This window comes from Micropterus salmoides, unplaced genomic scaffold (genome assembly GCF_014851395.1).
Source record: "Micropterus salmoides isolate LMB-PRFRI ecotype aquatic unplaced genomic scaffold, ASM1485139v1 Ms_hic_scaffold_14, whole genome shotgun sequence".
Classification (NCBI taxonomy): Eukaryota; Metazoa; Chordata; class Actinopteri; order Centrarchiformes; family Centrarchidae; genus Micropterus; species Micropterus salmoides.
Genome location: NW_024040485.1, coordinates 11,966,715 through 11,991,309, shown reverse-complemented (window position 1 = coordinate 11,991,309; position 24,595 = coordinate 11,966,715). Strand labels below are relative to the sequence as shown.

Genomic DNA, 24,595 nt, shown 5'->3' with positions numbered 1-24,595 from the left:
AGTTTTCAAGTAGGTTAAGATAAAAAAGTTTTACAGGCGTTTTATGTTAATGTGAGATACGTTAGCTCCGCTCCATACTGTAAGTTAATCATTGACACTTAAGTCTATCACTATTATCTTAGGCAACCCTACAAATCCAAATACCTTGCTTTATTAGGACAGCAGTACAATTTAACTCATTTGCACTCAGGTGCCAGTTTTTATTAGGTTTAGCAGCTAAAACGAATGCAGTCTAATACAACAACCATGCATTATTTTTCACAATTGTTCATTTCCTGTTAGCTGTATGTGTTCAACTACATTCATGGTCATTTTGGAGGCTGTAGTTTGTGGGGCTGTAACGTTGTAATGTGTTATGCAGACTAAATACTAGAAGCACTTACCAGTATAACACACAGTGCAGCCGCAAACTACAGCCTCCAAATTACCATAAAGCTGAATAAAAACACATTTATTGCAGGGCTGTTTTAAAGCATCCACTAGGTAGGTGTACTTGATCACATTGCAGCTGGCAGCAGTGGTTATTGCTCAAGGCCAAAGCTAACTTTCTTGGTTGTGACTTTGAGTTTTACACAGTGAGTCTGAAATCTCAGTGAAGAAGACTGCAGTTTACCAAACATGAAAAACATTTGTCTGGATGTCCCTTTCTACGCTTGCCACAGCTGAGGAAGATTGGGTAAACAATGGATTTGAAGTACCTTCACTTAAAAGAAACAACGAACGCTTAACAGTGCTTATGGCTTCTTCTTTTTCACAGGCTGTAGCCTCAATCATGGCCGAATTAGCGTTAGGCTTTGACCACTTCTGCTTTGCGTATCTCCAGAGTTCACATCAGCCATGCATTTCAACACAAGACCTGAAAATAACACTATTTGTCTGGGGTTGTGGTTGTCAGTTTATTTTACACAGACCTTTTGTGCTCTATGGTGTAACCTAATACTCGAAAGAGTGTAACATGATCCTTTTGTGGTCTGGTTGGCCAGCTCACTTGCAGAACTGAAATTATTTTTGTCACTGTCAAAAAAATAATGCACTGGATCTTTCCAGCTGAAGACCATAATTCTTTAGTAAGAGTAATTAGGACCATAATACCCAGATGCCTGGTCTTGCAATTCTTAATAGGGAATAACTTTCTACATTCTTGCATAGTGTCTTCAGGTGCTGCAGGGTTGTTTGTGACTCAGTACACGGTACAAGTAATGTATTACTTTATATTATAATAACTCATAACATTTCATTTCCAAAGGAATATTCATCTGTTTATTCATGACTCTTGTCAAGTATTTGAACACAGAATAGATCCTAGCACAGGAAAAGGATGAACCACCAGCCTTGCACTCAGTGGGATCTCTGTGTTTTATTTGATTGTGTTCACAAAAGGCTTAGCAGATGGGACATTAGCGATGAGGCCTTCTTAGAAGAGCCTCATGCATTATGTTTATCTTAGGCATTCACTTAGAGCTAAACCAGGCTAGGATGCCGGAAGTCGGACCAGCGAGAACCTCTGACAAAAACATGTTTGAATTCATCATTGCTTGGACTGCATGGTCATTAGTGTACCCACTCCATCTGTATTCACTGTAGTGTAGATATGCTTAAAATTAGATATGAGGTATTGATATTTAATATAGGCTAATCCCTGCAGAGATTATCCATTTTGTATTTACAGAACTTTCCTATGTTTACTTGTGTGATCAAGGGGTAATGAACAACAAAATATCATCATGTTGAAGTCCAATGTACTGAATGTCCCATTGGTTGACTCCTGCAGCCAATCAATGTCATCAACTCCCACTTTTAGATTAGTCATGCACAGTGACTAGCACACGAAGTAAAGATTGTTCTGTACATGTGACTGAATGTCACACTGCTCCGTACTGCTTGTTTTTTTCCCCCCTGAGCTTGTACTCTTATCAGGGGAAAAACATTGCGTGGCCGTTCACAGGAATTAGCTGTCCCTTATCAGCCACACACCGCTACTTTAAAGAGGCTATCCTATTGGCTGAACCCTTTGTGTCCTGTCAGCTGACTGGACGAGCAAAAGTGCACATCCTGAGAAGAAGGATGTCAAAATTTATGACAGTGTTGCACAATTGCCACTGGCGTCAGATAGCGGCATAGTGATATTTACCGCTGGCGGGGGGGGGGTTACTCCAACGTGATTAGGTGGGCATATTTGGTATTGGATACAGGATGGCAGGGAGGCATTATCATAATCAGAGGGAGGAAAAAATTGTTCCCGTTGGAGTACCCAGAGGTGGGCAAAGTAAGAGCTGGTGCTCCACTAACAGTGATGAAGAGACATAGATCCTGGGGGGACAGGGAGCTCCTGGGAAGCAACACGGAGGACAACACAGACAACAGTGAACAGGATGAGTCCTTGTCTCTGAGGTCGTCTTGGTCCCTGGTGAGTCAGCGCTGACCAGTCTGTTAGTCGGATGCAGCTTTGGCTTGATGCTGGAGGGCCTACTACTCTTGTTAGTCATCCTCTATTTTTTGTGTTTGCAGGTTACTTGGGTTATTGGCTTTTTAATGGCTTTTTAATGTAGCCATGCATAGTGGCTTGATACCTGACCACAGTGAATCAGATGGATGAGGTCAGTTTTAGGGCTGCATTCAAGACTGTCTCTTAGGAATTTAGTCAGAAAGAAGAGGGTGGGACACTGATTTAGAGTTTTATGTTTGAGATGGTCAAAACTATTTAGGCTAGGTCATGAAACCTGCATCTCCTGTCTAATCAGCTAGTCATTTTTTATCCAAAATACCAAGCCTGTCCTGTGTAGTTTGTAGTTTGGGATTTGGCAATATAGCTGCTACTTATGTGTGTGCTTCTGAGTTGACACTGAAGGAAGAAAAAGACAATGAGCAGAGCCAGGTAAAGCATATTTGTCACATGTGACTACTTTCTAGATAACTGAATACTGGCGCCTTTCCAGACCACTCCTGTGAAACTTTAGAAGATGATTTTTCCGATGTTGTCAACAAAGGGCCTATGATGTACCACATGGTGGTTGACGTTCTTAGAAACAGCTTCCTGTTGTTGACCAATGGCCTCACCTCAAATCATCTAAACCCCTCTTCAACTATTTGAACTTACAGTGTTGCCAGTGATTTCATTAGTGTGTGTTTAGAAGTGTGAGAATTCTAAGTAGCCTGCATATATTATTATTCTATTGCTATGTATTCACTAGCTTATTCTCTGATTAAAAACATATAATGCCAGCTTCCAGTAGTCCATGATGCCACCCTTGCACAAATGCCCCTATTCTCTACCCTACTCCCCACTGCTCTCATGGCTAGGATCTGAACAAAAGGTCAGTGTGAGACAGGAGCATTTCAGGTTACATAAACCCAATGAAGTCAGCAGGGGAATGTGTTTACAACCGCCACTAAACTAGACCCTGACCCGAGCAAACCAAATCATGTTTGTGCAAGTAATAGTAATAGTTATGCACTCTGTTACAGTGCACGTATGACTGCACAAAATCTCATTCAGTAAACTCAGTGAAGAAGACACAGGAAGGCTGGAAAGTGTGATTATGTATGGTTAGCCTCAGCTTGTGTGTAACTTTCTCTCTGATTTTGTAGCTTCAACAGATTGCTTATAGATTTTCTTTACAGTCTTAGAAACTGCTTCTACCAAGTGACAAAAAATGCTTTGAGAGAAGCTGCACAGTTAATTCAAGCACATATAATTATAGACAGAACTATGGTTTTTATTATTGTATTTGACATACTTAGCCGAGAGTTATGAATGTAAACAGGAAGTCACCTGCTTCCATGGCAGCAGAGCAGTGGGAACTCTGTGTGAGGTTGTCTCGCCTCATTGTTGCAGCCCTGCCGTCCGCCCCCCTCTCTGATGTTCCTCATGTGGGACAGCGGCCAGTGACAGGGTTACAGTGCCACTCTGTCAGCCTGTATGCAGGTCAGGAGTTAACAGACACCACAGGGCAGGCAGACAGAGTGTGAGCTAAGAGATGAAAGCAAAAGACAAATGAGACAGTGTCAACTGTCCAGAAGAAGATTAAAAGAAGAGACAACAGTGGATAGACTGAGAGAGGAAGGTCAAGTGGAAAAGTAGGGTTAGGGTTTCCAAAATGCTCTCTTCTTCTAGACTCTTACTAAACATTACTCCCTAATCCTGTCTTTCCCTTGACTCTGCTAATATTTTGTTATTTTGCCCCCTTGCAGGCGGACACCATGAACTACGTAGGCCAGCTGGCAGGTCAGGTGCTGGTCACCGTCAAAGAACTGTACAAGGGCATAAATCAGGCCACATTGTCAGGTTGCATCGATGTTGTGGTTGTCCGCCAGAGAGATGGCACTTACCAGTGCTCACCATTCCATGTGCGCTTTGGCAAGCTGGGTGTACTTCGCTCTAAAGAGAAAGTGGTAAGTTTAACTTTTTTCCTATTATTATTATTATTGTTGTTGTTGTTGTTGTTATTGTTATTGCTGTCATTGTGTTTTCTCTCTCTGACATGTTGAAGTTGTGTAATTGTTGTGATTCCTGACCTCCGTATCAAGAAACCTCCACATAGGTGTTACTAAATGCACATTTGAGAGAATGCAGCTAGTTTTATTTCCCTTTGAAGCACCAGGCCTTCTTCCTAACAATGTGTAGTTCAATTTGTGCTATTTTGAATTGCAATACAGGATAATCAGTCTTCAAGACAACTTGGCACATACAGTAATTGTGGCTAGTACTGAATGAGTTAGAGGTTGTGTCCAAACAAAGCCAGATTGCTTTCAGGTTTTTGGTTACTGACTACTAATTTAAAGGCTGTACACTCAAGTGGTCTGCCACACAAGTGTTTTCATTTATTTGCCCATTAGTCCAATTTTCAGGGCCATGTGGATAAAATGTGCTTGATTGACATCTCCCTGAATGTATAGTCACATTAGCCTCCCTTTCATTGAAATTGGGATGTGGATAATAGCCATAATATTTAGTAAATGCTGCAGTTTTTCATCTGGTAGTGTAATGTGTGGTAGTGTGATGGCACTCTTAACTAACTAGGGCTGGGCAATAAAACAGTAAGGATAATTATCACAATATAATTTTCCTCAATAACAATATAATAAATGTTCAATATATCGTCAATAAATATTTGCTTAAATTAATTTGAATCACGAACAAATTAGGTCTAAATTGTTCTATTAAAATATTTATTTTGTTGAGGAAAAGAGGCCTGAAAGATTAACTAATCATATTTGTTGGAAAATATATTAGTTTGAATGTGCTAACTGGAGGACTGATCCTGACAAATTCAGAAATAAATACAGAAATAAATAAATGCTCAATAAATAAATAAAGAAGCATCTGATTAAATGCACAAAAAAATAAATAAATTTAGGCAGTAATTAAATTATACAAGGAGATATAAATGTATCTATTTTAATTGGCTTCTTTACTTATTCACCTTTTGTAATAATTACCTTATTTATTTATTGTCCGTTATAATCTTCAGCTTTATTTATTAATTACTTCTTTTTAAAATATATTTATTTGTGTGTGTGTGTGTTTTATTCTTCCTTTGCATTTCTACCCTATTTATTTCCCCAATGGTATATTTCTGCCTGTCCTTTTTACATTTCTCTATGCATTTCTGCCTTGTTATGCAAATGAGGAGGGGCTGTGTGTCAAGGGGTGAACTTCTCCCCTATTGGTGGACCAGTCAGACGGGAAAGCTCTAGGCCTACTCTACCTGCACACATCAACAAGCTTGCTCCTCACACAGTCAGATGGCTTCCTTCAGTGCTATTTGAAGACAATACTACCAGCCATGTCTTCCTTCCCTTTTCGTGTGACAGACAGTGTTTTCAGTTTGCGGCGTGCACACAGAACTGCGGTATAGGGAGAAGCACACGGTCAGCTAGCTGCAGCAAAATCTGGAGTGCACTCGTATTCTATTCTGTATGGTAAATTCAGTTTTAATGGCGCAGAGCGAGCTGACAGGCAGAGTTAGAGACTTTTTTCTGTCTGTTTCTCTGCAAAGACGCATGTTGCAGTCTGAGAGTCTTATCTGAAGAGGGCAACGAAGTCTCAATAGCACACGATGCAAGCACCACATACAACATAATTTATCAAATTATATACAGATATATATATAGTATGAAAATAAGATTAATTGGATTGTATTCACAGGAAGTATAAAACATGTTACATGTGTATTAAAAGTAAAATAACACAAAAATGTCAGGGAAATTACTTTACTTAGATTTAAGTACTGCAGTTGTACATTGAAATACCTTCCAACTTTTCTGATAGGAAGTCTTCTTGAGGTGGTATACATACATACATTTCTCCTTAAATTCTGATTTGAGTTGTGGACAACTATGACCACATCAATTAAAAAAATTAAACATTTCACTCTCAGTCAGCTATAACACAAGGCTTGTTCATTAGACTACATGCTGTACAGTATGTTTGGGCAGATTTTGTCCCAGGATTTATTATGCATTTCTCTTATGCAGTTCTTCCTGCACTGCAGCAGCTAATAAAGCCCATTTAATCCCAAAAATGCTTTCCTTATAGACAGGCTGGAGCGGAAAACTTACCTTTCTCAAGTTGTACAGTAATGTCAAATATGTGTATGAAGGTGGATCAAACACAGCTAATCTTAAATGTCAAAGTAGAGGGGAGCCTAGTAGGCCTATTTATTCTCATTACACAAGATGAATAAACCATGCAGACAGTTGTACAAAATCTTGAATGTTTTCCACTTATAGTTACACAGTAATATTAGGGATGTAGGCTGTATTAAAAATATCCACTGCTCTCCCATGCTCTAACACACAGTAACGATGAGATGTGTGCTGTGTCCCATTCTTCCTCTGTATCTACACATAAACAACAAGGCATGTAAAGGGAAATATAAAATTAATTTATTTTATTATTTGGGGATTATTTTCTTTGTTGCCCTGCTGCTGCTTCTCTGACGAATATGGTTATGTTCTCCGCATGCCTCCTATTGTCTTCTGTGTAAGACATAGAAGTACAGTAGCTAGCCTTTATTAAATCATTTCGACTGGTTAAGTACAGTAAAGTTAACTTTAAATTGACTTCACCACCACACATAAAACACGGCTTAATAGCAATCACAATTAACAGAAGCATAAAATTCTTCTTAATGGTAACTGTCAAGTTAGTAGTTTATTTGTTAGTCACCACCACTAGCTTACGAGCTTTAGCCTATATGATATTAACACTACATAAATTAGCCTAGCGGCTAACGGACTTTTACTCTCCTCATAGCTTATTAAATTACATGTATTATTCATAATATTTCTTACTCACTGCTGGTTAAGTCACTGCATCTCCCGGCACAACACCACGGTTGAATTTTCATCCTAAATGGCGTTTTTTTTGAAACAGCAGCTGAAACATCAGAGCAAGGAGCTGCTTCATGTGGGAGCATTTACCGTAAATACTCGAATAGGAGTGCACTCCAGATTTAGCTGTGACTAACTGACCAGGTGACTCTCAGAAACAACAGCTCACTTTCCTGCAGTTATGTGTCACTAAATGAAAACACTGTCTGTCAGAGCGTCCACACGAAAAGTGAAGGAAGACATGGCTGGTAGTATCGTCTTCAAATAGAGTTTCTAAACACCTCGGTGCACTGAAGGAAGGCAGGAGTAGGCTTAGAGCTCTCCCGTCTGACTGGTCCACCAATAGGGCAGAAGTTCACCCCTTGAGACACAGCCCTTCCTCATTTGCATAATGAGGCAGAAATGCATAGAGAAATGTAAAAAGGACAGGCAGAAATAAATATCATAGGAGAAATAAATAGGGTAGAAAATGCAACGGAAGAATAAAACACACACACAAATAAATGCATTTAAAAAATAAGTAATTAATAAAGTTGAAGATTATAACAGATAAAAACTAAGGTAATTATTACGAAGATGAATAAGTAAAGAAGCTAATTAAAATAGATATATACACTTATGTCTCCTTGAATAATTGAATTACTGCCTACATTAATTTACTTCATTTTTTTTGTGCATTTAATCAGATGCTTGTTTATTTATTGAGCATTTATTTATTTCTGTGTTTATTTCTGAATTTGTCAGGATCAGACCTCCATACAAGTGTTTGTCACATCCTGACCATAAAGAAAAGTTTAACCACATAATTAACCATCTGGTTTCTTCAATTTTTCACTCAGGAGCAAAAATCAGCCTTTAAACTTGAAAGAAATATTGATTTGACATTTATCGTGATAATTATCGCCCGGCCCTAGTAGCCACCGTGACGTCACTTGCGGACTACCATTTTGAAGCCTTGAATTTGGCACTTTTGGCCGTGGCTTTGTTGGTAAGGCATCCACAATTTACGTTAACATATTTATTGGGTTGCTAATTTTGGCTAGCAAAAAACAGGTTTAAAACAAATTCTATTTCTTCCATATTCATAAGCTGTAGGAGACAATGTAAAAGATCCATGAATTGGGTCATCTGTGCCTCACTGAATATAAGTTGACCTGTTCAGGTTACCACTTATGATGCTTAGGGCTTTAGTCAGAATTTATAGCTTCAATGGAGTCATCTTTGAATCATTCAAGGAAGTGTCTGGTTCTGTTTGTCGGGCATAGGTGGAATGTTCTCCGTCACTGATAGCAGTTACTACTATACATTTACGCCTGCAGAAAAGATCCAATTAATCACTGTAGAGGGACAATTTTAGCGCTCACTTCTCACTTGAGAAAGCATTTTTGTAGTACATTTTGCGTTAAGCCAAGTTAAGCCTGCTTGCAGTGGTTTTGATATTGTTTGTGATTTAAAAAAAAAACAACAGCTCTCCTAGAAGGATCTTAATAGAAACCTGCTTTAGCTTCAGTTAATAACCCAGCTTGTGTGTGAAGTGAAGGTTACTTAAATTTATCAGCTTCTAAGGATTCAGAATAGTCCTTGGTTTTTAGTTATTAAGTAGTAATGGCTAAAATGTGTTTTCCCACGACATTACTATCACTGGTGAACCTGTCCCTTCTATTCTTAGAACAGTAATGGTGTGCTAGGACTTGACACTTAAAGCTTATTTGCTTGCTTGTGGACCAGAGTGTGTGATGATTTGTGGGGGATTGACACTGTCTCACCACCTACCCAGAATGCTGATGGGCTCAGAGGGAGGACTGAATGAGTGGTTCCTATGGCAACAGCTCTACAACTTGAATGTGTGGGAGGTGGAGAAAACGTGAAGAAGGCCTCAACAATAAGCGTTGTTGTGTAACAGTCATGCATGTGTCCCTGAGCTCACTTATCTGATTCTTGAGGGCTGTGTGTGTGTGTGTGTGTGTGTGTGTGTGTGTGTGTGTGTGTGTGTGTGTTGTGGTACTAGACCAAATGAGTGATGACAGATTTGTTCCTGACATGCAGATATTTTTAAAAATCCAGAATGGGAATTAAGCTATAGTTGCCGGCCAAATACTAATTACATTTGGCTGTGTATGGTTTGTCTGTCCCCATACACTAGTCACTTTGGTTGGCAGCCAGAAATGGGTTTTAAAGTACTGTTTGATTATAAAAAAAAGCATTTGGGATAATAACTACACTCAGCTATTCAAAAATAGTACTTCTTTTCTGCCCTTCTTTGTTCTTCTGGTCAGAACAAAATATGACCTGAGCAGTGTTTCCCCTAGGATGGAGTTGATGCAGATTTTTGCATCAACTCCAGTCCATCCTAGCAAATGAAGCAAACATTTTTTGTGGTAGTACATAGTATGTCTGAATATAAAACCCCAACACAGCATCTCTCAGCAGTATTGCTCTTGTGTCCATGAGCATGCGATGCACATTAGAATAGCTTAAAATTTCAGTGTTTTGACATAGTTTTATGTGAGCTTTAGATGAATGTTTTGGTGGTGGTTGTAGTAGTAATGGTTTAGTTTATTTGTTTATAATATTGTGGACAGTCTCTTTTGATAAAAAGAGCAGCTTTAGCCTCTGCGGCTAATTTCCAGCTGTTGTCCCCGGCCAGTTGTCAATAGGCATACATCCAATAAAATACATTACAATTATATTTACAACAAAACTAAGCAGAAGAAAGTAGACATACTAAGTGTGTTACACACAATTGAGACACAAAAAACAATTCATGCATTAAAACAGTACAAATCAAAACAAAGAATATTCACACAAATGCCACATTGAAGCATATACAGGACATAACATTGGTCAGGAGGGTGGGGGTTTTGAGGACCTCCCCCGAGAAAATTTCCAATGAAAAATATGTAATTTCACATCATATTGTGCCATTATTTTCACCATATCTCTGAACAAATAGTTGGAAAGCTAGAGCAGATAATAAATAAACAACACTCAAAGATCAGTCTACTGGGGAGGAACTACAACCATTAGATTTGGGGAAAGTAATTTGGTTGGTTATGATGCTCTCCACAGTGATTTTACATTTATGGCACAGCATGTTTTGGGCATCACCCCTAAGGCTTAATGGCAGGAAAACTCTGTAATAATAATATGACCTCAGAATCATTATAGATACGATTGTTCATGTTTGCCTTTTATGTCTTCATTTTACAGCTTAAACTTTTATCTGTATAGACATTCATTTAAAAAATAGGCAACATGAGAAACCACCTCCTTTCTGAGGTGCATTTTATTTGCCCATTAAAATCCAAAAAGAGACGTCTCCCCATTAGGACTAGTTTGCTTCACTAACCTCAGCTCCTCCAGTCACCTCCGTCCTTTCTTTTCCTAACAACCACTTTTTCAGACTCATCTGAAACCTGAAAAATAATTGAGGATGAACTAGTCTGTACAGGACAGACCAGTTTAGTCTACGTTTGTACCTGATGATCTCAACATTGGACAAGTCGGTAGTAACTTGTATAGCTATAGCGATATAATAATGATGACATTTTAATAGTGACGCACCACTGCTGAACGCATATAGGGTAAACACTACTCAGTGCTGTCAGAGAGAAACAACCCAATAGTATGTTTTAATTTTGAGCATCTGCAGGCAGCCATTGCAAGTAATTCCAGTAATCCAGCATGGAGTTGGCAAATCCCCAGCCCAGCCATTCTAGTGAATGTAACCTGTCGCTGACTGTGAACAGTTGAAGAGGACCCTCATTTATTCTGGCTCACTATTAATTGGGCATTGAAATTCCCAGCCATCACTCACCATACATACATTCCCCTTAGCAACCTTGAGGGGGTGAAATTAAATCTTGAGGCTGCATGCAAAACCACACTGTCAGCGAAGGACATCAGCAAAAGGAAAGCTACAACACAACAGATTAAAAAAAAACAAGCAGATAATGTTGGTGGTCGTGGGTTGAGAATTAATATTGATGATTTGGTTTCATGTTCTCAGAGTGAGCAGAGCACTTGTTAGTCAAAAACTAGCCTCTGTATTCTCTGCCAGACGTGATCTGTTTTTCTGCTTTTGTGGTGTAAAGTTTCTGACTGGCCTCAGGTCCACTGGGTGTTTGCCTGGCAAACATGAATGGCCCTGTTCTATTGGCAGGCAGGCTCCACATAATTCAAGCCCAGAGGACACATACATTTATTAGGTTTTGTAAAGCCTCAGGAGAAAGATGGGCCTCTAAGTAGCTACAGGACTTTTATGTGCCTTGTTGGAATCTTATTATGTTGGAAGTATAATAAAACAACCCCAATTTGTTTCAAAATCATTTAAAAAGACACAATCTAGATTTATATAGAGAGATTCATACATGCTGTTTAGATGTCAGGTAAACACCCTTTTCAGTGTCCTGATCTTGATTTACTAAGAGAAAGAGCTTCACAATTACTGTACCATTACAGCAAGAGTTCAGCTTGTGTCTTCTGACAAATTCTTCCAGATCGACATCGAAGTGAACGGAGAGCCAGTAGAGCTGCACATGAAGCTTGGTGACAATGGAGAGGCCTTTTTTGTCCAGGAATCCGAGCAGCTGAATGTAAGCACCCAGTTAACTACACAGCTCAATGAAGTCCGCTGTTTTAGAAAAATAAAAAAGAACCTTTCAACGTTTCTCGAATTAGATTGTTTTGTGTTTCAGCCTTAAGAATTTATTTGAAGAAAACTCCATACTTGTTTTGATGATCATACCAGATTCAGCATTGTTTTTGTGCACACCACACCAGAAAGACAGTGTCTCTCGATGCCTTGAACCAACAACAATCTTAATGCTTACAAGAATCTTGACGTACAAGTTTAGGGCAATGTTTGTGTGAGGAAATAATTACTCCACTGTTTTGCAGTTGTGACATTTTGACAGGCGATTTCTCAAGATTTCCAAACTCTCATTGTGATAGCTCTGTTCTCCTGGACTTCAGTCAGACTTCAATAATGCTGACACTGGTGATTCATGGATCGGCTATGACGTCATCCATGTGCACATGTACGCATAAATCATCCACCCGATTTAGAGAATGGACCCGCATGGATATTTCACTCCACCTCTACCAGTCCCTGTCGGCTATATTGCCTATTTAATTATGTTGAGCAGGGCAAGCTTTCCAGATGTTTTTTTTATTGTGTGTTGTATTGATGTATGAGAGGCTGGAGTCAGTAATTTTAATAATTTCCAAGCAGTAATGTCACAGAAATATTGTGAGCATCGTGGGACATTTTAGCAACAAAACTGTAGTTATAAACTTGACAGAAACTCTCCAGACGAAACAGAATTAAAAGTTTAGCTTCTGAAATAGACATTTAAACAGCTCTGATGGAGATCAGGATTAATCGGTCCAGACAATTTAACTTTATGAACCTGGATTTGTAGACAAATACAGAACATTAATAAACATTAGATCCTTACTGATCCTGTCGGCGTGTCGGGAGATTTAAATAATGAATGAAGTAACGCTTCTATACCTGTAAATGCTCACAGCCTCTCTCTTTAATAGGGCTATTAATAATAATGTTCATTCTTATGACCTGGCCTTTCGGATCAGCAGATGTAACTGCGATCTGTGCATCACTGTAGGGGTCATTAATGCTGCTTTGCTTTGCCATTTGTTTAAACATATCCTAAACCTGTAAGTTCCTGCATTCTCGTTTGATCTTTTAGCAGATCGTCCCTGCCCATCTGGCCACCTCCCCAATCCCCACCGAGAGTCACTTGTTCTGGATCTCAGAGGTTGAGCACAGGGCGGCAAAAGATCTGGAGGATGACCCCGCTGACCCAGAGGAGCCTCCCGCTCCGAGCACCACAGCTACAAAAAAGAAGAAGAGACGGAGGAAGAAGCACAAAGGAGACCCGCGAAGAGAGGAGCTGACCCCGCCCATGTCCGTCACTACTGGTAACGCTATTGCTGCTAACGCACCGGCTGCTACGACTGCTGCTATGTCCAACACTGGGCAAAACGAAGAGATCTTTGAGATGGACTTGAGCTCTGACGAGGAAGCCACAGCACGTGTCTCAAGGTAGGTTCCGGGTCGATGCTTGCTGCTGTGACCAAGATCTGTTTAAACAGAACTGGGTTACTTGATCTGTTTAATGTATCTGTTTCACCCTGAATTTAGGTCACCTTCAGCGACTACGATGAGAGACGTTGACCCCAAATTACCCGCAGCCAGACACAACCTTGATGGCTATCCACTGTCTGATGGTGACTGGCCGGCAGATGATAGGTATGTATTGACATGAATGCAGAGACACGTAAATAGACTCTTATCTTATTGTTTGCATTTGCCTATCTATCCCTTTAGCCACGGCTTGTCTCAGGCCTTTTCTCCAAAGAGTGATTCTGAACTGGTGGTCAGGCCCTCAGAGAGTTTGCTCAGAGCTGAGTCCCACATGCAGTGGACCTGGGGAGAGTTTCCAGAAACAACTAGGGTAAGCATTTCTCTCCACCAACATTCTTAAGTACATTGTCTTCAGCATACCCTCGTTTAAGTAACCCTGTAATCCTATATTCAGGTCACCAAAAAAGAGAAACCAGAACTACTAAAAACAGTGACCATCACCCCATCAGAGAGCACCCACTTCCGCGTCATCCTCAGCTCTGAGGCCATGGAGAACGAGACTGAGAATGAAAAAGAAGATGGTGCCACCTCCTCTGTGTGTACCATTGTCAAGCCCGAGCCACGCACCCCTATCACTGTAGCACATCTGAGTCCTTGCGCATCTGTCAGCACCATAAGCTCTGTCAGCCCTGTGACCCCCACAGAGCCCCAGGATGTCCTGCCATCCAGTGTGGCAACCTCCACCCCTTCTAACAACCAACAGAGCGATTCACCCTCTAAGAAGAAAGGTATGTTTGGTGGTTATCAATTGGCACTTTTTCAGCCATCTCCTACTTAGCACTAGTTATGATTGTTCATTAACTGCTAAATAATTGTGCTCTTGAACGAAGGTGTCCCAAAGAGGAGCCAGCATCAGGGTCCTGAGGATATCTACCTAGATGACCTGAATGTACTTGAACCTGATGTTGCTGCACGATATTTTCCTAAGAGGTTAGATTATGAAAAAGACACCTAATTAATGTTGCTGCTTGACCTGTTTTTGAAAAAAAAAATGGAAAGCTAAATGTGGCCTATTTTAAAACTAAACATAGCGTGTTGTACTCTTTTGTTGCTCCAGTGAGTCTGAGGCAGCGACTAAGCACTGGATGGACTCAGAGATGCACTCTGGTTCACAGTCTCCACAGTCGGTGGGCAGTGCAGCAGCTGACAGCGGGACAGAGTGTCTTTCTGACTCAGCTAGCGACCTCCCTGACGTCACTCTTTCTCTGTGTGGAGGCCTGACAGAAAATGCTGAAATATCCAAAGGTACACCAGAATGGCGCTCATAAAAAATGTAGTTAAAAGTGCACTTAGTGCTTTTATGCAGGATAGACAGTTAATCTCAGCCAGCAGAGATATACTGTACTAAATTCATTGTGTAACTACAAAGTTTCACTACTTACAATTACTTATTAGGCACATTAGAAGGCTTCATATGTACATACATTTCCATTTAAGGCCGCAAAGGCTAGACAGGCGTCTATTTTACTAGGTCTGATTCACAACAGTACGTTCTCTCATGTCTCAACCACTCTTGTCATTCTCACCGATCCTTATCTGTGTCAGTACATATGTGTTTCTTAGAAGCCCTCAGCTGATGTGGCTGATAGAAGACAAAGTTTCCTGATTCTTCTGTGTGACTTTAAGGTGTTATGACTCACCACTGACCTTTTTTAATCGGTCTTTAATTAAGTCTTCAATTAATGTTGCTCTCCCTTCTGTATTTGCAGAAAGGTTCATGGAGCATATCATCACCTATCATGAATTTGCTGAAAATCCAGCAATTATAGATAACCCCAACCTGGTAGTAAAGATAGGAAACAGGTAAATAACCATTTTATTTTCACATGTGAATGTGGATGTCCAATGTACAAAAGAGATATATTTTAAGTATGTGGTCTGTATTGTCTCATAACTAATGTCTTTGTTCTCAGATATTATAATTGGACTCTAGCTGCACCCTTGATTCTAAGTCTACAAGCATTTCAGAAGAATTTACCAAAGGTAACTATTTTCCGATGTATGTATTGTCAGTTCTTGCGGATCATTGTAATTTGGTAACTAGCTCATTGTAACTGCCTTTGTCTTCTTGTTTATACTAGGCTACAGAGGAGGCCTGGGTGAAAGAGAAAATGCCAAAGAAGTCAGGCCGTTGGTGGTTCTGGCGGAAAAGAGCGGATAGTACAATCAAGCAGGTGTGCACATATCGAAAACAAAACTTGTGCAGCACATTAAACTTTCAGTTTCACTTTTAGTAAGACTCACATCCAGGCTTTTGTTTTTATATGTACTTTATATCTTGGGATATTTCCCCTCTATTCTTCCAGTCGGAGACCAAGCTTGAAACCAAGGAAGAGTCTCATCTGGAAGAGGAAGGACCCTCCATTTCTCAGGAGAAACTGCCTTTGCCGTAAGTGGTATTAAGAGTTTAATGAGACTCACTCAAGTCAAGTGAGTTCAGTGACACGTTGACCTCTACAGCTTCATAAGTCTGCTGTTTTATGACCGCTTGGCTTAATAGCATTATATTGTGAGAGACGAGAGAAGTCGACAAACAAAGGTGTGTTGGCAGTATTACAAGGCAGATTATGAAGGGGAGAGTATGTTAAGTCAATATGTGTTATGTATTTAATCATCTTAAAGTCTAGAACAGTTTAGAATATGACAAAATAATTTGATAAAAAAAGAGGTAAACAACCAAAAGTGTTGTTTACAATGGTCATAGATTGGTTATTTTATCCATAAGCCTTCATTTATTTTTTTCAAGTAATTAATTTATATAAAGTTTAAAGATTAATTGTTTTTGTTTCCGTGTAGGCCTAAAGCAGGAGATTCATCAAGTGACGAAGAGGCCAAGGAGGTGAGCGCTGTGAGCTGTCAGGAGAGACTGCAGCCGATAGATGGCCAGCACCACCCCAGCCCACACACTTACAGGAAGTCACTACGCCTCTCCTCTGATCAGATAGTAAGTACATTCTCACTTGTATTTTCCTTCCTCAAAATCATATAGCCTAGTACTTAATTACTTCTTATTCACTTCTTCGGAATATCATTCTACTGCCCAATTCCTTTTTACATTATTAAGTGTTACTTTTATTTGTTTATTTTTCATACAAAAATGTTAAGCTGGGTTTTAGAATACATGATTGATCAGAACCAAACTTGAGAATACTACAATAGATTTGTTCTTTTAAGCATTCATTTTGTAGTGTAGCGCTCCCTCTGCTGGCTAGCCATGAACTGCATAGTGTTTGCTCCACTTACGGTCTGTAGGGGGCTCTGAAGACCTGCACATGTTCATTGTACTGTGGCAAAACAAACCATCTTGTTGAGTAATGCCCACACTCTTGGATTACATGTTTAATGAATGAGATTTCCTGTGCCTCCAGATGCCTTCACTTTTTGCCTTGTGTTTACCAGGCCAGTCTGAAGCTAAAGGAGGGACCTAACGATGTGACATTTAGCATCACCACCCAATACCAGGGCACGTGCCGCTGCGAGGGCACCATTTACCTTTGGAACTGGGATGACAAAGTCATTATCTCTGACATCGATGGCACCATCACCAAGTATGTGGCTCTAGGTCACTCACAGCAACCTTCATAACCCCTCTAAACAGAGCAATTATGCAGAGCTTCATTCTGAATCTTACATAGCATGAGAATGTACAGATAAATACTGAACAAGAATTTGTGGCAAAAGCTTTTAGTGAAAGTAGGGAAACACAGTTTTTAACAACATTTTAACTATACTGATTTTGTGGGCAGTACTAAACACCACAGTAAATTACTGTAATTGTTGCAAACCTTTACATGGGATGTTGCTCAGATGGATTCTCTTAGGTTGCCTAAATTATCAGCTGCTTGTGCATCTTCTATAATATATTCTTAATAAATACCAAATATTAGTTAAGCATGTTCATATATGTAGAGTAAACTGTTATTCTCTTTCTAGTATTCATGTAGAAGCCTGTTCCACTTTTTGTAATATAAAGTGTCAAATCATGCAAAAGGCTGAGGAAGTAATTTGTGCATTAGCAAGACAGCAACCGTAGATGTGTAGTGTCATTCCCCCATGTCTATAGATAGCCCATACACTGTGAAATAAGGTTCTTTATTGGGCTGAACGATTAATTACATTTGCAGTATTATTGCGATATGATAAAATCTAATCGCAAAGGCTGTGATTACGCTGTGGTCACATGATACGCGAGAGTAAAGCAGTCTACAAAGGAAGCATCAACTTGGCACGCGACGCTGCACCGTAACTTGTTGTACAATGGCCTCAGGCTTGACAGAACCTGAGACTGCACAAACTTTAGTGTCAAACAAAGAATAAAATTAGCATAAATTGTTGTTGGCGGCAGGTGAAATCATCGGGCAATCCGCCGCTTAGACGGACAGAAAAAATGCACAACAGAAAGACACATGTAGTACGGTTAGCGTATTGTGGCGATCTCAGCACGCGCCTATATCACACATGTAACACAGGCCTGGCCTACAAGAAAGAACAGTGTATGTCTAATCTAATATTGTGTTGGTCATACTACACACTGATTTATTGCTTGTCAGTTTTGAGTAATACAAAAGATAAAGAGCTTAAAGAATTGCATATTAAATTGCAATCGCAATATCGGTAATTTTTTAGCCCTAGTTCTTCATTTGATTATTTGTGTGTACACCACAGATGGAGGCCAGCGGGTGAATGAACAGTGATTTGAGCTGTTACAGAACATTGGATGGGTTGGATTATGTAGAGTTAAATGAACGAAACAAAGGAAGGATTGCAGTTTTCTTAGCTACTTCATTTCTACGGACAATTTTAAGTCGTTCTCAAATGGCGGATATTAAGTAAATAATCAAATTTTTCTAAGTTAAGCAGTTTAATTAGCTTAAAGACATCTCTTTTGACACAAACCTGATGTCTGCTGCCTTAGTTCCAGACTGGATAGAGCTTAATATCTCTGTGGGAATATCTCTGTCTTCATGCAGTGTTTGTTTGATGTTTTAGGTCTGATGTGTTTGGACAAATCCTGCCACAGCTGGGGAAGGACTGGACCCACCAGGGAATTGCCAAGCTCTACCACTCAGTAGCTGAGTAAGTGCACAACAACACTGATTAATCACAGAGGAAGCAAGAACGGTTGTTCAGTGGTTAGCATCTGTCTGGGTTTGATTCCCAATCGTCTCCCTGTGGAGTTGATGTTTTCTCCCAGTGTTTGCGTGGGGTGCTTTGAGGTGGATGACTCAGGAAGTTCAACTCTAATCAAGACAGAATTATAGCAGAAACTAAAAACACCATGAAAGTCTGTGTCATTGTTTGACCACTTTTGTCATTGTTCAAGTTTGAAACCTTTAATCTTGACCTGAATAGAAAATGTAATACACATATCCAACGAAGGTTAAAATCAAGGGCAACTGGACTTGGTTGAAGATACTGGAAGACGTTTCGTCCCTCATCCAAAGGACTTCTTCAGTTCTGACTGACTGGCAGGGAAACTCAGCTATTTAACCTCAGTTGGCCCGGGTCATCGATACCGCTGGTTCGTTAGTGTTCCTTGTTTCTGTGACGACAGTCGTTACAGTCGTTAAGACCCCCCTCCCCTGTTCAGTGACGGCTTCTCAACCCTGGTGTAGTTGAGAAGCTGTCATTGAACAGGGGAGGGGGTCTACGCCACCACTTATCCCCCACTTATCCCCCACTTACAATGCTGTCCTTTCATCACTTCCCAGGAAACTCAACAAACGTAACCTATTGGCCTCAGGTGAAGATGCCAACGATGGTCGTTCAGTCTTGGCCACAGGTAGTCTTAACGACTGTAACGACTGTCGTCACAGAAACAAGGAACACTAACGAACCAGCGGTATCGATGACACTTGCCAACGACCCCACTGAGGTTAAATAGCTGAGTTTCCTTGCCAGTCAGTCAGAACTGAAGAAGTCCTTTGGATGAGGGACAAAACGTCTTCCAGTATCTTCAACCAAGTCCAGTTGCCCTTGATTTTAACCTTCGTTGGATAACTATGACCTGGATGACTGAGAATCTTCATAGACGTAATACACATAGGAGGAAATAGGCTATTGTGACCAATAGTAGTAATAAATTATTTCCTCAGTAAAATTTTCATTGAATTGGTATGACTTCAGGGCGGCAGAGTGGTAAACAATGAAAAAAATCTGGAAGGTTGGGGCCTTGTCTGTCTCTGTGTCAGCCCTGTCCCCTAATCCGCCTCTCACCCAATGTCAGCTGGGAACCTAACCCCCCATAGCTGATGGATGGAATGACTTTATGAAAGCATCTGAACTTATTAAAGTGCTATTCTTAGTAATTGCTAACGATGGTCATTATATCAAACTGTACTGGAACAATGGTTAATGAGGACGGCTCTCCCTGTTGGCAGGAATGGCTACAAGTTCTTGTATTGCTCAGCGCGGGCTATTGGCATGGCGGACATGACGAGAGGTTACCTGCAGTGGGTCAATGATGGAGGCACCATTCTACCCCCGGGGACCTCTCATGCTGTCTCCCAGCAGCCTCTTCTCTGCCTTCCACAGGTATAAGAATAAATGGCTACCAGTTTCAGTGTCATAATAAAAAAAACTCATAAATACTCATCATATACATTAAATCCTCCTTATCATTTTTCAAACAAGCCCATATGTGTCAGTTAATGTCAGAAAATGTCAGCAGCATATGTTAATGTCTAGTTAATTAAACAACCAGAACACTACACATATAGCTGTAGCTTTGCATGTCAGTTGCTTGTTGGCCACATCGCTAAATTACTGTGACCATCTCCTACCCTCTGGCTTACATGCTTATGCACAAACAGACAAAGCGTAAAATGCACGCTTTGTTATGACATATAGGCCCATTCTCAATTTCAGGCACGTTCTTCTCAGTTGTACCCTTACAAGTAAACTTTGTTTAATTAATAGTTGAATGTTGTATTTCCTGCTGTATTTTCATTTTAATTATAAATCATGGCAATTTCTTTCTGACCTTTACCTTGTACTTCATGGTTAATCTGTCACCATAGCAACCTACTGCATGGGGGGGTTTTGAGTGATTTCTTTAACTTGTACATATTTGCATTGTATACATGGCTCTCTTCTTTTGCATGCAACCGAAACGTCCCCACCATCCCCGCTTTTGGACTTCCATCAAGAATGCTAGCTAACCGACATTGGTTTTGTTCGTTTTTTAGATGTTTTGCACAGTTTATTCCTTTTATGTATAAGAAAAAAAAGCTAAAGCTAACCTAAAGAAAAGAGAAGAAAGAATGTTGAGAGAAAATAAACATTTTTCTGGCCAAGTTGACTCTAATTCAGACTTGACCCACAGTTAGGAAATGCACTTGTACGTCGCTCTAATCAAACTGTCTGTTTGCTTCAGGGAGGTAATTGAGAAGAAACCAGAGATCTTCAAGATTGAATGCCTTACAGATATTAAGAACCTGTTCCAGCATAACAAGCAGCCATTCTACGCCGCCTTTGGAAATAGAACAAATGTGAGTTAATGGATGTTTGAAGATGTCAGACTCCCAGACATGAAATCATTCACTTATACATGTCAGAGAGCTGTGTTTTCCAGAAGTCGATGCAGTCATGGTGTATTGTAAGATCAACATATCCATTAGCAGAGACAAACATGAAATCAGCACTGGGCTGAACCTGAGCTGAGGTCACTAGCGGAGTTTGGTCCCTTGTGACATTGTCTGTGGAAGGGAGCTCAAGCTGGGCACAGCGTCCATCTTCAGCTGCATAAACACCAACACCCAGATGAAGCACTGGGTCAGCCATCACACCTCTGTCTGTCTCCTACGCTCGCCAAAGAAAAGCAGAAAATTACACTCACTTTACAGCTCTTGCCCACCAAAACATAAACTCTAGAAATATTGCCATTAGATGGAGCACGAAATCTGTGGTTAATGCTATTAACATGCTTATGTCAGTTTGTACCAGTGTGTATTATGTATGAGCTGTGTGTTCTCAGATGGCATTTAAAGGAATAGCTCCTCATTTTTTTTAACCGTATAAATTAGTTTTATTCACATACTTGTATCTAAGAGGAACAATTTTCATTTTGTGTGTTTTTTAACTAATCATAATTGGAAATACTATCTTGTATGTTGTAAGTCCATGTTTTGAATTCCAGTGGCTTCCATTTTATATACATTTGGATCACAGAGCGAGCCTTAAACTTGTTTGTTTCCACACAGGATGTGTTTGCCTATAAGGAGGTGGGAGTCCCAGTGTGTAGGATTTTTACAGTCAATCCCAAGGGAGAGCTGATCCAGGAACAGACCAAGGGCAACAAGTCCTCGTAAGTACATAAGTGACTGGTTGTGTCTGTCTCACTGTGAAGATTCACAAAAGTAAGGATAACCCATTGGTACCATTAGAGTTTGTACTACACATGTATAAAGTGATATTTTAAGAGATAAAAACATTAGCTTAAAGTTCCACTAATCAATATATTTATGTTGACAAGAGATCAAACTGTGTTGTTTCCAGCAGCTGTTTTGAGCTAAAAAATCTGATTAAGTGACTACCCTTCCCTCCCGGCGCCATACAAAAGAAAGACAAAGTTAGCAACTAGCTGGTGCAGAACGAAACAGAGCTAAAATAAAATCAAAATAAATGCAGCTTTAGTTTTACTTCCTGTATTTAGGCATTTTATTTAAAACCTACAACTTTTTAAGAGTTAACTAGCTAGAAATAATTGTTCCACGTTTCAGTATTTTAATTCATTTACTTATGTCTATTCTCCGTCTCTGTCTATCCCCCCTTTTCTGCCTTTTCTCTGTCTTATTTTCTCCACAGATACAGCAGGCTTAGTGAGCTGGTGGAGCATGTGTTCCCTCTGCTGAGTAAAGAGCAGAACGAGGCATTTGTCATGCCCGAGTACAGCTCGTTCTGTTACTGGAGACAGCCCATACCGGTCATCAACCCTGATGATCTGCTCTGATCCAGCACATATGGATACCAAGGTATTCATATACATGCAGCTGGACTGTGCACTTAAATGCATCTCCAGGAAACACATGGACTGGAACCCTAAACCTTCCTATTTAGTACTCAGACACGCACACACTAAACTCTACAATGAATGTGGCATCTCCAGAACAGTAAATCCTGGTGAATAACCCTTGAAAACGTTCATCCCTGGGAGAAAAGAGACTAATCAACAACTAAATCATCATCTTTCCCTGTGCCTGTTAAGGCATCCTAACCCACAGAGCACTCTTTTAGTCCCCATCACAGTACGGGGATAAAGGCCTGAGACCCATCTTTTCTCTCTGTAACTTCTAGCTAACAGGATGGTCTGTATTTGCCATCAGGAAGGCAACTGAAGCTGCACACGAGGCATTAGCCCTCGAAGGAAAAGACAATTGTTTTCTGAACGCCCTGAAGAAGCAAAATTAAATGTTGAAAGAAAAAAAGACATGCTGTTAATTAAAAAATGAGAACCACTAGTCATGTGCTGGTAATATCTTGCTGTGGCTGCTATGTTTGCCTAGATGCAGGTATCCAGCTTTGATTTGGAGGCTTTATTCTGTTCTAAAACATCAAGGAAAATAGTGATAATGGCTGGCAAATAACTACCACACCACCTAAGAACCATACACAATGGTTAGCTTCCAGAAACCTTCTGTAGAAAAGGCACCTGTAGGTTTGTTTCTGACACCTCGAGTCTGGACTGACTGTCGTCATTGGATCACTGATTTCAGATTGCCACGTTTCCCCTGGAGAGGAGAGCTCACGACGTTCGTACTGACTGAGTCGTGTTTGTTATTGTTAATATTCACGGTCATACCAGGGACTTTTGCCAACAAGTATGTGAAGATGCACACTTAGATGTGACTTAAACAAAATGAAGCAGCTTCATGGTGTATTGTCTTGCTAGTATTTTAATATGTTTATTCTGTTATACAGCCTCTGGCGAATCAAGTGTTTTGTTAACAATGAAGTCATTATTTATGATAATTGAAATGTTTAAGTTATTGATTTCTATCGTGATGCCTTTGCTTGTCTGAAAAAGTAATTTATCACCAATGCAATGTGGAAGTAATTTAAATTGGTGTTTTGTATGGTTGGTCACAGGTTAACACGCACTTAACTGCTAGGCCTTGTACGATTTTTTTGTGTCTTGTATCCCATTTTCACTGCGATCTGTATTCCTTGTTTTTCAGTGAAACTTTAAACATGGAAGGTTCATACACATTCCTTAGCAGACCTCAGAATCTGGAGCTTTAGTATTAAAATATGTGTGTAAGTGTAAAAGATAACGCTTGAGTTGGAACAAAAGAAATAAGCAGATCTGGAGTGAGCTTAAAATGAAGGATTTCCGTTTGCGAGGTCCTCTGTAGGATGACTATGGGATGATGTAAGTGTGTGTGTTTGTGTGCGTGCTGCTGCTGCAGGGGTGACAGTATTATTCCCCCTTTTCTTATGTTCCGTGGCTTTACCGAGACTTATCCAACGCACTTTGTCAAGGCTGCACCCAGAGATGTAGCTCAGAACGCCTCTCACCCACATGCACTTCACTGAAGGTCTTCATAGACCGTAGACCAGAGTATGCAATTAATGCAAGGTGAAGAGTTCTAGTTTTACCTCTTTGTTGTGTGTGAGACCTTCTGACATCAGACAAACCAGCTATTCTGATATATGTTCTAAGTCATTGTTTAAAGGGGATTGGTATTTGTAGGTTGCAAGGCAAAATGTACGGATTTAAAGCAACATTTTTATTTTGGGGGTTGAACAGAGCTACCCCTTAGCGTGTGTGTGTGAGAGGGAGAGCGAGAGAGAATGAGAGATGAAGAAAAAAGACGCGATGCCTCTGGTGAACAGAGGAAGAGCCATTGGGTCTTGTTTGGAGATAAACAGTAAATACTTGATAGTGTACAGGAAGCTTTTTCATGCGCTTCGCTGGCTCACTGGCATTATCTGTGTGTGTGTGTGTGTGTGTGTGTGTGTGTGTGTGTGTGTGTGTGTGTGTTTTAGGAAAAGACTTGTGGGCAGATGTGCCACACCACAGACATGGACCATACCTCCAACATGAGAGAAACCGTGACGTGCTAATATGTGCTAGTGAGGATTAAAAATCAG

The 24,595-nt window shown here is 40.2% G+C and overlaps 1 protein-coding gene across 1 annotated transcript; it reads left to right on the top strand.

Moving 5' to 3' along the window:
- Window positions 1-2,094: 2,094 nt before the first annotated feature.
- On the top strand, window positions 2,095-24,537 carry lpin2 (lipin 2). The gene is given in 21 exon segments (XM_038717682.1): window positions 2,095-2,407; window positions 4,192-4,392; window positions 11,835-11,930; window positions 13,047-13,402; window positions 13,502-13,609; window positions 13,688-13,814; window positions 13,899-14,232; window positions 14,335-14,434; window positions 14,562-14,749; window positions 15,214-15,307; window positions 15,418-15,487; window positions 15,586-15,678; window positions 15,811-15,893; window positions 16,301-16,448; window positions 16,904-17,052; window positions 18,494-18,580; window positions 19,885-19,990; window positions 19,992-20,038; window positions 20,880-20,994; window positions 21,706-21,809; window positions 22,310-24,537. Coding segments are annotated over 21 exon segments (2,865 nt in total). The 5' UTR covers window positions 2,095-2,293; the 3' UTR covers window positions 22,455-24,537.
- The last annotated feature ends 58 nt before the right edge of the window (window positions 24,538-24,595 follow it).